Genomic DNA, 18,772 nt, shown 5'->3' on the forward strand with positions numbered 1-18,772 from the left:
ATGGAAGCATTTACTATTAAAATAATACTTTCTTAAAAAGTTATTTTCCTTTGGTTAAATATCCTATTTTATGCTTATCAAGAGTCTTGAAGCAATAAGCACATAGTGTCCAGCACAGGGAAATACAGCCATTATTTTGTATGACTTCAAATGGAGTATAATCTGTAAATATATTAAATCACTATGTTGTACACCTGAAGCTAACATAATATTGTGAATCAACCATACTTCAATTAGAAATAGAGAATCTTGCCCAAGTCTTGGCCAGTTTGGAGCCCAGGTGGCATGGTAAGGACACCCGTGTCGGGGGAGAAGCTAGGAGCGTGTCAGGAGATGGGCTGCATGTGTAAGGACACCCGTGTCGGGGGAGAAGCTAGGAACGTGTCGGGAGATGGGCTGCATGTATGCGTTCATGGATGCAGTGCCTTCCTCTGCCCTGAGAGGATCTCTGAGCAGCAGTGCCCAAGACAGTGAGTATGCTTAGTGTCCGTATCTTAACTTCTAAATACCATTCTCTGCGAAAAGGAATCAGTGTTCTTGGAGAAATGACTGATTCCAGAGTTGGGACAAGGAAGACACAAGATGAGCTTAGACTGTTTTGAGCTGGAACACAAGGAAGTGCTCAGAGAGTCCTGGAGGTGTGTCAGAGGACACATCGTTTCATAGTGTCTCCTCCCCGAATACTCAAAAAGGAGTCATGTTTTGGTGACTTGCTTTAGAATAAAACTTATTCTTGTGTGAATACTTGACCATAGACTGACACTCTGTGTAGTTATAGTTGGGGTTTTATTGGCTTGCTGTGCTTTAAATTTTAAAGGTTAAACTATGGAAATTATTTTGATTATAGATTAGGAAGTAGTTTTAGAATCTATGACTTCCCTTTGGCTGTATGGTTAGAAAAATACCAGAAAGGGAATTCCCTGGAGGTCAGTGGTTAGGACTCCACGCTTTCACTGCCAGGCCCGGGTTCACTCCCTGGTCAGGGAACTCAGATCCCTGCAAGCTGCACGTGCAGGTTAAAATAAAAAGGAAAAATACAAGAAATATATTCTGTGTCTCTATTTTTCTAAGTGGTGCTTTATTCAACAGACTAGTTAGTAAATGTTTCTTTCAGGCTTTTGGCAAGTTGTTGTAAGCAGACTATTTAAGAAAGAGGCAGTATATGATGTTCATAGGAAAAAACTGAAAAGACCAGAAAAGTTGAACTGATACAGAGAAGATAGTCAATATGAAATTGCTACACAGATTTACTTCTTTTCTTTCTATAACTTGCATGCAACCTGCTTGCTTATAAACCTTATCTCCATCTTGTAGTAATGTCTGATAGCAGGTAAGATCTCTTCATTAAGAAAAGAAATGGCCAAATATAGGTGTCGGCATGGTTGATTTTTAAAGGTCTGTGGGATATGTATGCCCAAATGTTAAGCAACAGTACGGTCTCTGGAAGTTTCTTTAGTCTGAAGTATCTTTTGATGACTTATAGCCATGCCTTAGTCAAAAGTAGAATTTTCAAGGCTTGACAGTACTTGGGTATTGGCCTGGTAGTGGTTAGTTCAGATTGTATCAGTAATATGACTTGTACATTTTCTGGTAATTAATAGTTCAGTTGCGTTGTTCAGATCCGCCCCTTAAAGATCTAGGAATATTAAGCGTTTTCAACCCAGGTCTTGACTAGAAATCATTTCTGTTTCCTGATATCGTTCCCTCTATATTGTTGTTGGTAACAGAACCTACCGTGTTCTAGCTAGGCACATGGCCACCTAACCAGAGCCTGTTTCTTAACCTCTCATGGATAGGGGTGGCTGTGACTAAATATTAGGTAATAGGGTGGGAGTAGAAGCAATGTATACAACTTCCAAGTCATATTGTAAAAGGCAGCTGCTTGTCCTTTGCTTCCTCTTCTGTTTTCCAGGGCTTGTTATTGTTCAGTCGCTCAGTCATGTCGGACTCCTTGTGGACATGGACTGCACCATGCCAGGCTTCCCTGTCCTTCATTATCTCCCGGAGCATGCTCAGACTCCTGTCTGTTGAGTCAGTGATGCCATCCAGCCATCTCATCCTCTGTCGTCCCTTTCTCCTGCCCTCAATCTTTCCCAGCATTAGAGTCTTTTCTAATGAGTCAGCTCTTCACCTTAGGTGGCCAGAGTCCTGGAGCTTCAGCTTCAGTCCTTCCAATGAACACCCAGGACTGATTTCCTTTAGGATGGACTGGTTGGATCTCCTTGCAGTCCAAGGGACTCTCAAGAGTCTTCTCCAAAACCACAGTTCAAAAGCATCAATTCTTCGGCACTCAGCTTTCTTTATAGTCCCAACTCTCACATCCATACATGACTACTGGAAAAACCATAGCTTTGACTAGATGGACTTTTGTCAGCAAAGTAATGTCTCTGCTTTTTAATGTGCCGTTTGTCATATCTTTTCTTCCAAGGAACAAGCATCTTTGAATTTGATGGCTGCAGTCACCATCTGCAGTGATTTTGGAGCCCCAAAAAATAAAGTCTCTCACTGTTTGCCCATCTATTTGCCATGAAGTCATGGGACTGGATGCCATGATCTTAGTTTTTTGAATGTTGAGTTTTAAACCAGCCTTTTCACTCTCCTCTTTCACTTTCATCAAGAGGCTCTTTAGTTCCTCTTTGCTTTCTGCCATAAGGATGGTGTCATATGCATATCTGAGGTTGTTATTTCTCCTGGCAATCTTGATTCCAGCTTGTGCTTCATCCAGTCGGCATTTTGCATGATGTACTCTGCATATAAGTTAAATAAGCAGGCTGACAGTATACAGCCTTGATGTACACCTTTCCCAATTTGGAACCAGTCCATTGTTCCATGTCCAGTTCTAACTGTTCTTCTTGATCTGCATACAGGTTTTTCAGGAGGCAGGGCTAGATGACCTGGATTAAAAGAGTAACTCATTTTCCCCTGTATTTTAGGACAGTGAGCAGCAAATATAAGATGACCCATGCCTCTATCTTTTGCAGCCTTAGAATACCTTCTTGGTGTGGACTTCTGTCATACTCAAGCCGTTCTTAATAGGACTGTGTTAACGTAAGCAGCTTCCTGGCTTGATCCAAGTGCCATTTCAGTTTTTCCACTGTCATTTTTTCCTCTTTCTTATTTAACAAAAATGTTGGTCCAGGTCAGTCCTTTATGTTCTTTTTCTTCAAAGCAACCTTTGAAATGCTCTTTCTCTTCAATATCAGCTTATCCAAAGATAATTCGGACATGTCTTTGAATATATAATTTTGAGATCAGTGAGCAAATCTCCTACCTTAGTGTCTCCCATAGAAGCCCAGGTACATGTGCACAGATGTTTGTTAAATGAATTAAGAAAAACACCATGGGGCAGAGTCGTTATTTTCTGAGGAGTTAGGGAATGGGCGAGATAGCATTTTAATGGCTGTTAAGAAAAGCTGGTATATTAAAGCATATGTTAGTTAATTATTTCTGTTTAACAAGTTTGGCAGTTTAAGACCACAAACATTTATTATTTCATGTTTTCTGTGGGAATCTTTTCATGGCTTTGCTGGGTCCCTCTGATCCAAGGTCTCTTATGAAGCTATGATCAAGGTGTCACTGGGGCTGCTCAGCTGGGGCTTAAGAGTTTTCACCCAGGCTTACACACGTGGTTGTTGGCAGGCCTCAGGTCTTGCTTGGCTGTTGGACAGATGTTGAAGTTCCTTGCCATGCCATTTCAGACTTCTCCAAAGGGCTGATCACATGCAACAGCAGAGTCAAGAACACCCAAAATAAGAAGCCATGGTTTTCTTAACCCAATCTCTTCTGCCATACTCTTTTCATTAAAAGTGAGTCAATAAACCCCGCTTATACTTATGAGGAGAGGCTTACACAGGTGTAACTACCAGGAGGTGGGGTCAGTGAGGGCCATTTTATAGGTTGCCTACAACAAACCATATGCAGAGATCTATTAAATATGCACTGGTGTTTCAGCTTCGATTTTGCTTTTTTTTAATTCATCTTTGCTGGTACTGGTGTTATCTTCCCTTCACTCACTCATTGAATTTCCTTTCACCTGAATAAAATCTACCTAGATTTAGTCAATTATCTGTTGTGACAATCATTTTACTTTCGGAAAAGAACAAATTAAGGTCCAAAGAAGGTGCTATCCAAAGTTACACATATTTTAAACAAGGCGTTTCTTGGTTCCAGAATGTGCCACACAGCTTCTGTTTGCTAAGGGACAAATTAGCCCTTTAAAATCATGTAGTCCTTTAACCTTCAACAAATGATCTGATTTCTCGAAATCTTAATTTTCTTGTCTATGAAATGTGGAGGACAAGCATAAAAAAATCCACCAGAGAGGAACCTCTGACTTTGGCTGCATGAAAACTTTGGTGAATCCTCTCTGCAAACAGTGCATGTATATGTATATATACACAGACACACATATATCATATATGTATATACACACATACCAATACCCATATACATATATATGTAAATAACTGGGAAAAATTGCCCTGAACTATTTGGGCTTTGGGAATTGACCAAAGGCAGACAACAAATTGATATGTATTTATTCTTAGGAAAACTACTAGAGCTTCAGGTAAGAATAGTGGAAGTCTAGCCACTCCAGTACTCTTGCCTGGAAAATCCTATGGACAGAGGAGCCTGATAGGCTGCAGTCCATGGGGTCGCGAAGAGTTGGACATGACTGGGTGACTTCACTTTCACTTTTCATGCATTGGAGAAGGAAATGGCAACCCACTCCAGTGTTCTTGCCTGGAGAATCCCAGGGACGGGGGAGCCTGGTGGGCTGCCATCTATGGGGTTGCACAGAGTCGGACACGACTGAAGCGACTTAGCATACCACTCTTGAATTGAGACCTCTAACAGCAGTAGATCAAACCAGTCAATCCTAAAGGAAATCAGTCCTGAATATTCACTGGAGGGACTGATGCTGAGGCTCCAGCTCGGATACTTTGGCCACCTGATGTGAAGAACTGACTCATTGGAAAAGACCTTGATGCTGGGAAAGACTGAAGGCGGGAGGAGAAGGGGATGACAGAGGATGAGATGGTTGGATGGCATCACCGACTCAATACACATGAATTAGAGCAAACCCCAGGAGATAGTGAAGGACAGGGAAGCCTGGTGTGCTGCAGTCCATTGGGTCACAAAGAGTCAGGCACGACTTAGTGGCTGAATAGCAACAACTAGCTGTTTTGGTGTCTTAAGAGGGTAACTTAGTTACCCTCAGTTCAGTTCAGTTGCTCAGTTGTGTCCGACTCTTTGTGACCCCATAAATTGCAGCATGCAAGGCCTCTGTCCATCACCAACTCTTGGAGTTCACTCAAACTCATGTCCATTGGGTCGGTGATGCCATCACCAACTCAGTTAGCGGCAATGAGTAACAACCTGTATCTGTCAGCTAAACGTGATGAACTTTGTAGGAAGAAAATGGTTAAAACCCACATATTTTCAGGTTTGATATTGTGGTGCCAGTTGGGATGAGGTGGGGATCAGCTAGGAATTTAACCAGCGGATCTTGGAAATGAGAGACCCATAAAGGGATAATAAGCTCTTCACATATCCTTGGTTTACTCAAACTATGCACATGTCCTGGGGAGACTTGAGAGTATCTAGCAGAAAGCAGGCCAAAGCAACCTTGAGAATAAGCCTTGAATATGCTCTTCCCAACCCATGCACAGATTGAAGAGCAGGCTCGAGGTATTTGAGCATTTTTTTTTGGCCCAAATTTAGACACAGGGAAGCCACACTAAAGAAACATGAATAAGAATTAAAAGTTGAGCAGAGACATGCAAACAAACATTCAAACTTCAGATCCTACCATTTAAGGCCAGGGAGATTAAAGTTGAAACATTTCAGATAAGTAAATCAAATTCCTGAGTTGCTACAAATGTTACCGAAAATGTCTGGTTTTGAATGAAAAATTATAAGACGTATAAAGAGACAGAGAAAAAGTGACCTGTACTGAGAGGAAACAAAACAGTTAATAGAAATTGAGTAAGCACAGATATTAGACTTAGGAGATAAAAACTTCAGACTATAATAAACATGTTAAAGAATGGAAGGAAACATTATTCAAATTATAAGAGATTATAACATTGACCCAAAGAATGGCAAGTTTCAATATAAAGACATGGAAACTGTAAAAAAGCATTTTCTGATGCTATTAAAAATAGCAGTGCTTTCCTTTTTACAATTGTATTTATTTATTTATGATTGTATAGGCTGTCTCTGGTTGCAGTGAGTGGAGGCTTCTCTTGCAGAGCACAGGCTCTAGATTGAGTGTTGAGTAGTTGCGGTGCACGGGCTTAGTTACTTTTCAGTATGTGGAATCCTCCTGGGTCAGGGTTCAAACCCGTGTCTCCTGCATTGGAAGGTGGATTCTTACCCACTGCACCACCAGGGAAGTCCTTCCTTATTTTATTTCTGAGTTGTTCATTGATAGTGTATAGAAATATTTGTTTCTTAGCTCTAAATTTTTTTGTGTATGATTTTTCTATATAAGATCATGATAATTGTAACTATAGAACATTTTAGTTTTCTAATCCGAATGCCCTTTAATTCTTTTCCTTATGTAATTGCCCAGGCCAGAATCTCTAGTACGGTGTTGCGTAGAAGTGGAGACAGCAGAAATCTTTGTCTTGTTCCTCATCTCAGGGGAAAATATTCAGTCTTTCACTATTAAATGTAATAATAATGGCAGAATTTTTACACATGCCGTCTATCACATTAAGGAAGTTCCCTTCATTCCTAGTTTCCTGAGTATTTTTGCCAAGAGAGGGTATTGCATTTTGTCAAATGCTTTTTCTACATTAATTGAAATGGTTGAGTTTTCTAAACCTTTATTTTATTAATGTGGTGTGTTAAATGGATTCATTTTTGCCTGTTGAACCATTTTTCCTTTCTTGGGATAAATACCACTGGACCGTGGTATATGACCCTTTTAATACGCTGCTTGATTCACTTTGGTGATATGGTTGACTCTTGAATAGCATGGGTTTGAACTATGCAGGTCTTTTTATACTCAGGCTTCTTTTCGATAGTAAACACTATGATAGTACGTGGTCCTTGGTTGGTTCAATCTGTGGGTGATGAATTGCACATAGGGAGGGCCGACTATGAAGTTACACTTGGGTTTCAACTGCATGAAGGGTCAGCATTCCAATCCCTACATTGTTCAAGGGCTAAGTAGGCTTTTTAAGGATTTTTTGCATTTAAATTCATAAGAGACATTGGTGTATAGTTTTCTTGCGATGTCTTTGACTTTAGTGTCAGAGTAATGCTAACCTCATAGAGTTAGCAAGAGTTCCCTTATACTTCAGTTTTGGGAATCATTTAAGAAGGATTTCTATTTGTTCCTTAAAGGTATCACTATTAGGGCCCTCTGGTCCTTGGCCTTTCTTTGTTGGAAGTTTTTGATAACTGATTCAACATTTTCTCTTATTATAGGTCTATTGAAATTTTCTATTTCTTCTTGAATCAGTTTTTTGTAGTTTGTATATATCTAACAAGTTTGTTTCGTTTAGATTATCTAATTTGTTGGCATACAATTGTTCATAATACTCCCCTATAATTCTTTCTTTTTTTGTAAGGTTGGCAATAATATCTCTTTGTATTCATGATTTTAGTAGATTGAGTGTTCTTTTTTTCCTTTCTCGGTTCTCACCTTAGCTACTCCCATATCATACTTCCTCTTTAGGACAGCCCATAATAGTGACTCTTTTAATAATGGTCACTTGTACTAAAATGGTTTTCTGTTTTAAAACGTTAATTTTTCATGGCTGGAAGGATGACCACCCCTCACCCATGTTTCTGTGGGGAACCTGGCGCTCAGCTGTTCAGACAGTGTGCTTGGGGTTTCTTATATAGCGGAGCAGCTCCCTTGCTGTGATCAGTCCTTGATACAAGGGATACATTTTTTAAAAAAGATTAATTTTTTCTAACTGGTAAAAACTTTTATTGCCTTTAAAATGTTTAACACATATTATGTGGTTCCTTTTTTATTCACAGATATTTTCCAATTTATCTCTGGATGAACGTTGCCTTTCTGCATCATTGGTTTGCAAGTACTGGCGTGACCTTTGTTTAGATTTCCAGTTTTGGAAGCAGCTGGATCTTAGCAGTCGTCAGCAGGTATGGATTCTGATTCTACAAAAACACTCAATTTGACCTACTCAAAAAATATCTTTTTTCTTCTTAGAAATTACTTCTTTCACACTGTAGTTTTTCAGGATAGTTCAAATGACTGAAATCTATAATTCTGTGCTTTAGTAATTTTTTTTTTCAAATTCAAGTTGAAGCTAGGTTTCTGTGATGGATATATCTTTTAGTTTGGATTGGCAATTTGGGGTTGCTTCTGAATACTTTTTGTTGCAGTCCTCTTTGTTTCCCCCACCGTATTACTATTTTTTTCTACTACATTTGAAAAAGTTACTAAACTTTTCATTTTTTGGAGAGAGAATTAGTAGACAGCCATGGCAAACACTTAAATAGTGCTGCTGACTTGCCATGTAGGTACTGTTCTGTGAGTTTTATGTATATTCATTTGATCAACAGCCTTATGAGTTGATACTATCATTATCTCTATTAATATAATAATATACTTTTGATAATAGTATTCTTATAATGTTATTTTGTGTGAAGAAATGGAAGCAAAATGGAATAAGGTAACTTACTTTGTTTTAATTTTCACTTTGATGAGTTTTCCAATCCTCCCCATTGCCCAGCTGCCCATTATGTTTATATGGTGGTGTCATTTAAGAAAGAAAGTACTTTATATTGCCTTATTTCAGACAGTTGGTTGGACTTGTTAAATTCTTCCTTGGTTGTCAGTACTTGGCTTTGGAAACATAAAATATCCACTAAAAATAGGGTTTTATTAGAGTATTAAACCTGCTCGAAACCTCCCATGATCTTGTTAGTAGTGATGCGCTGGTGAGTGCTTTAACAGCTGGCCTCCAAAAACAAATGAACAAAGAAGAAGCCCTGATACTCTCCCCACGACCAATTTCAAGCTAAAAGTGTGATGTCACAGAATGTGATGCTATCACTGATGTGGAAAGTGATACATATTCCAGACTCTCTGATTTGGCACAAGCCAACTCCAGCATATCACTGGTAGCATATGTGTCTGTTTATAACACATGCACTGTAAAAAAAATAACTTCCTGAGCATTTGTTTTTAAGTTTCCTTTTTGTTTGCCTGCCTTATTGGTAAGGGTTAAGACAGTTATACAGTGTTTACCTGCCTGAGTTCATCAAGTTTGTATCCAGGGGGCATGGTGAATACTTGGTTAGTTGTGGCTGAGAGTGTAGAGAGCAGTAATGTGAAGTAATCCATGGGGTTTTAACTTCCTTAGTCTTGAATATCCCAGCTATTTGTTATAAGCTCAGACTATTAGCTTTTCTCCTCTGCTGGTAGTTAGGTTTGGAGGTTTAAAAAAAAAGGAAAAGAAAATAGAGAAAGAGGCACACTGTTTCCAACAAGTAGAAACAAAGTGGTTTCAGCCTTTGTTCTTACACCTTGTACTCCTCAACATGCCCTGATTCTTTTCTTCTTCCTTTCTAACTTTAATCATATGTATTTTCTCTCATTATTTTTACTTAAAACACTTCAATAATGGTAACTCTTGGTGTTTTTTTTTTTTCTTTTTGGAAGTATGATTGGTCAGGGAATGTGTACAGGTTGCTTTTTAAAAATTGTTTAAAATATCAAGATGGTCCTGTGAGTTTTTCACTAGATGAATTTTAAGATTACTTATATTTAGCTCTGAGTCTTCTGAGATAGGTTGTTTTTTTTTTTAATGGCCTTTATATATAGTCTTTGGTGTCCTAATATCCAAGATGATATATAGTATAAGCTGTGGATTTAACTATATGTAATGTATTCTGATAGAAGTAGGAAAGCAATTGAAATTTATATACTTTGGTTCAGTTCAGTTCAGTCGCTCAGTCGTGTCCTACTCTTTGCGACCCCATGAATTGCAGCACGCCAGGCCTCCCTGTCCATCACCAACTCCCAGAGTTCACTCAGACTCACGTCCATCTAGTCGGTGATGCCATCCAGCCATCTCCTCCTCTGTCGTCCCCTTCTCCTGCCCTCAATCCCTCCCAGCATCAGGGTCTTTTCCAATGAGTCAACTCTTTGCATCAGGTGGCCAGAGTTTTGGAGTTTCAGCTTCAGCATCAGTCCTTGCAATGGACACCCAGGACTGATCTCCTTTAGGATGGACTGGTTGGATCTCCTTGCAGTCCAGGGGACTCTCAAGAGTCTTCTCCAACACCACAGTTCAAAAGCATCAATTCTTTGGCGCTCAGCTTTCTTCACCGTCCAACTCTCAATATCCATACTTGACCACTGGAAAAACCATAGCCTTGACTAGACGGACCTTTGTTGGCAAAGTGATGTCTCTGCTTTTCAATATGTTGTCTGCTGCTGCTGCTGCTAAGTCACTTCAGTTGTGTCCAGCTCTGTGCGACCCCATAGACGGCAGCCCATCAGGCTCCACTGTCCCTGGGATTCTCCAGGCAAGAACACTGATGTCAAGGTTGGTCATACCTTTCCTTCCAAAGAGTAAGTGTCTTTTAATTTCATGGCTGAAATCACCATCTGCAGTGATTTTGGAGCCCCAAAAAATAAAGTCTGACACTATTTCCCCATCTATTTCCCATGAAGTGATGGGACCAGATGCCATGATCTTTGTTTTCTGAATGTTGAGCTTTAAGCCAACTTTTTCACTCTCTTTTTTCACTTTCATCAAGAGGCTTTTCAGTTCCTCTTCACTTTCTGCCATAGGGTGATGTCATCTGCATATCTGAGGTTATTGATATTTCTTCCGGCAGTCTTGATTCCAGCTTGTGCTTCTTCCAGCCCAGTGTCTCTCTAATGTACTCTGTTTATAAGTTAAATAAGCAGGGTGACAATATACAGCCTTGACATACTCCTTTTCCTATTTGGAACCAGTCTGTTGTTCCATGTCCAGTTCTAACTGTTGCTTCCTGACCTGCATACAGATTTCTCAAGAGGCAGGTCAGGTGGTCTGGTATTCCCATCTCTTGAAGAATTTTCCAGTTTCTTGTGATCCACACAGTCAAAGGCTTTGGCATAGTCAATAAAGCAGAAATAGATGTTTTTATGGAACTCTCTTGCTTTTTCTATGATCCAGTGGATGTTGGCAATTTGATCTCTGGTTCCTCTGCCTTTTCTAAAACCAGCTTGAACATCTGGAAGTTCACGGTTCACATATTGCTGAAGCCTGGCTTGGAGAATTTTGAGCATTACTTTACTAGCGTGTGAGATGAGTGCAATTGTGCGGTGGTTTGAGCATTCTTTGGCATTGCCTTTCTTTGGGATTGGAATGAAAACTGACCTTTTCCAGTCCTGTGGCCACTGCTGAGTTTTCCAAATTTGCTGGCATATTGAGTGCAGCACTTTCACAGCATCAGCTTTTAGGATTTGAAAGAGCTCAACTGGAATTCCATCACCTCCACTATCTTTGTTCATAGTGATGCTTCCTAAGGCCCACTTGACTTCACATTCCAGGATGTCTGGCTCTAGGTGAGTGATCACACCATCGTGATTATCTGGGTCGTGAAGCTCTTTTTGTACAGTTCTTCTGTGTATTCTTGCTACCTCTTCTTAATATCTTCTGCTTCTGTTAGGTCCATACCATTTCTGTCCTTTATCGAGCCTATCTTTGCATGAAAAGTTCCCTTGGTATCTCTAGTTTTCTTGAAGAGATCTCTAGTCTTTCCCATTCTGTTGTGTTCCTCTATTTCTTTGCATTGATCGCTGAGTTAGGTATCATCTAATATTATGTGTGAAAAGTCAAGATTTATGCATCATGTTGACTGATACATACCATTTGTTGTGTTAAGAACCAACTCAGAATTCTAATATAGTTTTGTTTGTGGGGAGTTTTTGGTGAGTTTAAAGGTGTAATTAAAGTGTGTTTTCCTAACAAGGATAGATTTTTAGGCTTTTATTGAAAGCCAGTACATTATATTATCACTTGCTGTTTCTGACACCAAATGTGTGCTTTTTTCCACGCTAACAAATTCTCTGACGCTAACTAGGTGTCCAACAGTTCAGTTCAATTCTGACACTAACTCCTGGAGTTAGTGCAGACCTTACAGTTTAAGGGGTCAGTCCCATGACTGTCCCTGCTTAGTATACCCGTCACAAATCCTGAAAGTGAAGTCGCTCAGTCATGTCCAACTCTTTTCGATCCCATGGGCTGCAGCCTTCCAGGCTCCTTTGTCCATGGGATTTTCCAGGCAAGAGTACTAGAGTGGGTTGCCATCCCCTTCTCCAGAGGATCTTCTCAACCCAGGGATCGAACCCGGGTCTCCCGCATTGTAGGCAGACGCTTTACCATCTGAGCTACCAGGGAAGTCTGGAGCCACCTCTACTTCTGACTGACCATCTTTAAAACTAGAAGTTCCCCATGTCCCCTGCTCAAGCTGATAATTTGCTAGAGTGATCAGAACTCAGGAAAATACTAATGTTTACTGTTTCAGTGTAGAGGATGTAACCCAAGACCAGATAAATGGAAAAGATGCCTAGGGCAAGGTTTCAGGGAGAGGGTATGGAGCTTCCCTGTCCTCTAAAGGCACATCACCCTCACAGCACTTTAATATTCACCAACTCAGAAGCCCTCCAGATCTCATTGTTCAAGAGGTTTTATAACCCATCTTCAGCTTCCTCTCTTCCCAGAAAGTCAGAGGATGGGACTGGAAGTTTCCACACTCTAATCACATGGTGTCTGGTCTTTCTGGTGACCGGTGCCGTCCTAAAGCTCTCTAGGGCCCCCACTTGGGTCATTCCATTCCTGTAAACTCAGTCGTGGTCACAAGGGGCTAGCTAAAAAGAGCAAAAGACACTCCCATCACTCAGGAAGTTCCTAGGACTTCAGGAGCTCTGTTCTAGGAACTGCAGACAAAAGACCACATATAAATATATTTTTTAAATTGTATGACAGTTCTTATTATGCTTTAATATTAAGAAGCTTTTTGATTGTGGTTTTCATGCTATAATCTAATTGTTATATATTAGAAAAAATTTAATGAAAGAATAGAAAGTTTCCATTTTTAGCAAAGTTTTAAATTTATTGCTTTTTTTCTCCCCTCTCATAGGTCACTGATGAATTATTGGAAAAAATTGCATCAAGAAGTCAAAATATAATTGAAATCAACATTTCTGATTGTCGCAGTATGTCTGATACTGGCGTATGTGTTCTAGCATTTAAATGTCCTGGACTTCTTAGGTATACAGCTTACAGGTGTAAACAGCTTTCTGACACCTCTATTATTGCAGTTGCCTCTCACTGTCCTTTACTTCAGAAAGTTCATGTAGGCAACCAGGACAAACTGACTGATGAAGGACTCAAACAGGTAAATTTTAGAATCTATAAGATGGCTTTGCATGTATTAATGGGTTTTTTTGCAGCATCACTTTGAAAGATTTTTATGTTAAAAGTAATACTCAGAGAATGTCATTTTTTTATGTATTCATGAATATTTGGGTTCATGAACTAGAGTGCTGTGGCTGTAATGGACAAATTAACTTCTTTGGGTGTTTTAATAAGTGCTTGAACTTCTTTGACCAGCCATTTTATTTCTTTATTCTTTTGTTACTTAAATTTTGTACTAAATTTTGCTTTATGTAGGAGCTTCCCTGATAGCTCAGTTGTTAAAGAATCCACCTGCAATACAGGAGACCCTGGTTCAATTCCTGGGTCGGGAAGATCCTCTGGAGAAGGGATAACCTGTCCACTCCAGTATTCTTGGACTTCCCTTGTGGCTCAGCTGGTAAAGAATCCGCCTGCAACGCGGGAGACCTGGATTTGATCCCTGGGTTGGGAAGATACCCTGGAGAAGGGAACAAGCTACCCACTCCAGTATTCTGGCCTGGAGAATTCCATGGACTGTATAGTCCATGGGGTCACTAAGAGTTGGACACAACTGAGCAACTTTCACTTGCTTTATGTAATAACAGTATGCAGTTTGGGTTAGCATGAGCTTTTAAAAATTAACTTTTAATTCCTCTTTTATGTTACTAGGTGAAATGCTTACATATTTTAAAATATCTTTTAAATGCAACTCTAAGTTGAGGAGTATAAAGTGAAGCAAAAGATGTTAACTACCTATATTAGGCACAGTAGTTGGGTTTCAATACAGTATCATGTATTTTCTGGTTGATGCACTTTCTTTGGAAATGGTGTTTAAAGTTTCTTGTCTCAGAGTGAATATTGAATGGATTCTATGTGCCAGTCCCTGAATTTGTGAATGTTTTGAATATTTAATAATAGTACCACTAATGTACTGGTCACTTTTTGTGTTTTTTATATTTAACCCTTGAAGTAACTTTGTGGGAGTTGTTGATATTGAACTTTTTGTTTAATTTTCATTTTATAAAGGAAGAGATTAAGTCTTAGAGAGATTAAGAAACTTGGCTAATGTTTGGCAGACAGTGGACCTGGGACTGGAGCCTGGGTTCCCTAAAGCCCTGCTGCCTTATTATCTTTCTGGTTCTCCTTGCCAATCGACTGTACTCTCCTCGACCTTGAATAAGGCAGCCTCTCCATGAAGGCAGAAGCTGTGCACATTCACCACTCTACACACAGTGCCCAGGCAAACATTTGTTGAAAAAAAGAATTAATTATTAATAATTCCATTTAAGAACTTTGTCAGAACAGTTTTTTAAATTCAGAATTGAGATGTAGTCCCAATACTTCCTAGTAAAAGCAGAATATCAGTGAAGTCCTAGATTTAAGTCTCATCTTAGATGAAACCAGAAATAACATGTATATGCCTAAATTTAGGCACTATATACGGATTAACTGAAAACTGAGCACTAGAAGGAATTTGGAAAGTCTGTCCTAAATGGTACTGGGTTTGTCAGTCCGATTTACGCAGTAAGAACACTTCAGTTCCCTGGTGGCTCAGACGGTAAGCGTCTGCCTACAATGCCAGAGACCCGAGTTCCAACCCTGGGTCGGGAAGATCCCTGGAGAAGGGAATGGCAACCCACTCTAGTATTCTTGCCCGGAAAATCCCATGGACAGAGGAGCCTGGTGGGCTACAGTCCACGGGGTCGCAAAGAGTCAGACACGACTGAGCGAATTCATTCATTCGTTCATTCATTTTGTCTGCAAAGACTAATTGTGTAATAACAGTTTCTGCTATTTACAGGATTACTCACTAGCAAAGCATTTTACACAGTTAAGTCTATTAAAATAATCTTTATGGTAAACTATAAATTTTATAGACATGATGTGATTTTTTTGTGATTAGAAATTTCTCAGCAGATTATACTTTGCAGTGAAACATTTTAAAAAGTCTATATATTTATTAAGAAATGGATTAAATTTGTTATATATTTAAATCTGATGTAACACAAATAGATGCCAGCTGAGCAGAGTGCCATGGTACACACCTTATAGTAAAGTCATATTTATGGTTGAAATAGAGGGAAACTAAAGAGTTCTTTAAGGAGCAAGATTTAATATGCCACTTAAGTACTATGAATTTATCTAATATTTACAGCTTTGAGACTAATTATGTAAATGTTTCCTAGAATGTGACATGTTTTGAAACCTGTTAATTTATGACAGATTAGAAGTTTGCTTCAGATTTTTATGGTTTCTGAATTATGAATTAGTTATATATGAAGAAATAACCTGATAAAAGTAATAAAATAGTTTAAGTCTTTTTCATCCTAATTAAAAAATTTTTATGTATTTTTCTTTTTTAAAAAATTCATTTTTAGTATGCAGATAATTGCTTTATAGGGCTGCGTTAGTTTCTGCCGTACATCAATGTGAATCAGCCATGGGTATCCATATATGTCCCCCCCTTGAACCTCCCTCCCGCCTCCCAACCCATCCCACCCCTCTGGGTTGTCACAGAGGGCTGGGCTGAGCTCCCTGCGTTACACAGTACCTTCCTGTTAGCAGTCTGTTTACACGTGATAAATGTATGCATTTCAGTACTGCTCTCTCGATTCTCTCACCCTCTCCTGCCCGCCCCCTGCGGCCCCCGCTGTGTATATGAATCTGTTCTCTTTCTGTTCATCCCAAGTAATTTTTCAAAGTAATTGCCTCTGAACCTCACTGCAATTCAGGGAGTAATCCTTTCCTGTGCTTAAGACTGTGCTGTGGCGGGGGTGTGTGTGTCCTCTTTTAGCCTCTTTGTTCTGATGGAATAGTGTTGTGGAGTAGAATAGTAGAGAATGGCTTTTCATGTATACATAAAATACAACTAAAGGTTTCATGAAATAATTTTCTATTCTATACTGTTATGTTAAATAAATATTGATCTTGATTCACTCAGTAAATTAATTTCTCATTGGTATTTGATAAGCTCTGCTGTGGAATGTATTACAGTTTTAGTGAATTAACAACTTAAAAATGTATAATAAAGTTTCAAAGGCCTAGGATGGAACTTTCATAATTGATGAATTTTCCTGGTATTTTTTTCTTTTCTACTCATAAACATAGCTATTAAATTGTTTATTCTACAGATCAAGTTAAAAGGTTTTAAGAATATTTTCCTGTTAGTAAAAACTGACAAATGTTTTAGAATGGTATACATGTATCTTATTGATAGTATCTTTAAAAATATATTTTTATCATAACTACTATAATGTTAGTTGACTTTAGCAAATACCATATGAATATGTTTTTTAAAAAAATTATTTTTAATTAGAGGATAATTGCTTTACAATATTATGTTAGTTTCTGCCACACATCAACATGTACATATGTCCCCTCAATCTTGAACCCGCCTCCCACCCCATCCCACGCCCGCGGGTTGTCTGTGAAACACAGAGTTTGAGCTCCTTACGTCGTACAGCAGCCTCCACCGGCTGGCTGTCTCACACATGACAGTGTATGTGTCCCATCTTCTGCTTTAGGTCATCCCACCCGCCCCCTCCCCCGCTGTGTCCACAAGTCTGCTTCCATTGCTGCCCTGCGACTAGGGTCAGCAGTGCATCTCTCTGGATTCCATAAGTATGTGTTAATCTGTGACATCTGCTTTTCTCTTTCTGACTTACTTCGCTCTGTATAATTGGCTCTAGGTTCATCTACATCATTCGAACTGACTCCAGTGTCGTGGCTGAGTACTCCTCCACCCTGTTTATGCACTCAGCTGCTGACGGACATCTAGGTTGCTCCCATGTCCTAGCTGCTGTAAATAGCGCTGCAGTGAACACTGGGGTACATGTGTCTCTTTCAGTTATGGTTTCCTCAGGGTATGTTCCCAGTAGTGGGACGGTTGGGTTATATGGTAGTTTTATTCCTAGAGTTTTAAGGAATCTCCATACTCTTCTCCATCAATTTGCATTCCCACCAACAGTGCAAGAGCACACACCCTCTTTAGTATTTATTGTTTGTAGAATTTTTGATGATAGCCATTCTGACCTGTGTGAGGTGATACCTCATTGTAGTTTTGATTCACAGTTCTCTAATACTGAGTGATGTTGAGCATCTTTTCATGTGTTTATTAGCTATCTGTTTGTCTCTGTATAATGTCTATTTAGGTTTTTTGCCCACTTTTTGATTGGGTTGTTTGTTTTTTCTAGTGCTGCCTGAGCTGCTTGTAAATTTTGGAGATTAACCCTTTGTCAGTTGTTTTGTTTGCTATTATTTTCTCCCATCCTGAGGGTTATTTTTCTAACTTGTTTATAGTTTCCTTTGCTTTGCAAAAGCTTTTAAGTTTAATTAGATCCTACTTGTTTATTTTTGTTTTTATTTCCATAAATAGGAGGTGGGTCATAGAGGATCTTGCTGTGGTTTATGTCAAGCAGTATACTCCCTATGTTTTCCTCTAAGAGCTTATAGTTTCTGAACTTACATTTAAGCCTTTAGTCCATTTTGAGTTTACTTTTGTGTATGGTGTTAGGAGTTGTTCTCGTTTCATTTTTTAGATGCAGTTGTCCAGTTTTCCCAGCCCTACTTATTGAAGAGGGTGTCTTTTGTCCTTTGTATATTCTTGCACTATGTATTCTTACTGTATTCTCCATTGTATATTACTCCTTTGTCAAAGGTAAGGTGCCCGTAGGGGTATAGTTTATCTCTGGGCTTTCTGTCTTGTCCCATTGGTCTGCATTTCTGTTTTTGTGACAGTACCATACTGTCTAGATGACTGTATCTTTGAGGTATAGTCTGAAGTCGTGCTGTGTGATCAGTCTTGTCCAGCTCTTTGTGACCCCATGGACTGTAGCCTCCCAGGCCCCTCTGTCCATGGAGTTTTCCAGGCAGGAATGCTGAAGTGGATTGCCATTTCCTTTTCCAGGAGATCTTCTGGACCCAGAGATCAAACCTGCGTCTTTTGTGTCTCCTACATTGGCAGGCAGGTTCTTTACCACTGAGCCACGTGGGCAGCCAAGGAAGTCAGGAAGATTAATTCCTCCAGCTCCTGTTTTCTTTCTCAAGATTGTTTTGGCTATTAAGGGTCTTTTGTGTTCTATACCAATTGTGAAATTATTTTTTTTTCTGGTCCTGTGAAAAAATACCATTGGTAGTTTGATAGGGATTGCCTTGGATCTGTAGGTTGCTTTGGGCACTGTAGTCATTTTCACAATATTGGTTCTTCCAGTCCAAGTAACTGTGTATTTCTCCATCTGTTTGAATGTATTTTTTGACTTAAGTTTATAAAAGCAGTTACGTAAATCATTTTAGTTTGGAGTTGTAATGGATCTAAAATTTAATACGTTAAGTATTGCATTCACCTCACAGTGTTTCTTAAACTTTTGGAAAATACCTGATAGGCTGTTTTT

General features: G+C 39.3%; 1 protein-coding gene across 1 annotated transcript in view; it reads left to right on the forward strand.

Annotated features, from left to right (window-relative positions):
- The window catches only part of FBXL17 (F-box and leucine rich repeat protein 17), a 523,914-nt gene that overhangs the window by 6,271 nt on the left and 498,871 nt on the right, over positions 1–18,772 (forward strand). The window contains exons 2-3 of the mRNA XM_027545478.1: positions 8,002–8,124; positions 13,126–13,383. Coding sequence (XP_027401279.1) covers positions 8,002–8,124; positions 13,126–13,383 — 381 coding nt within the window. The remainder of the gene's footprint in view (positions 1–8,001; positions 8,125–13,125; positions 13,384–18,772) is intronic.

This window comes from Bos indicus x Bos taurus, chromosome 7, assembly GCF_003369695.1.
Source record: "Bos indicus x Bos taurus breed Angus x Brahman F1 hybrid chromosome 7, Bos_hybrid_MaternalHap_v2.0, whole genome shotgun sequence".
Classification (NCBI taxonomy): Eukaryota; Metazoa; Chordata; class Mammalia; order Artiodactyla; family Bovidae; genus Bos; species Bos indicus x Bos taurus.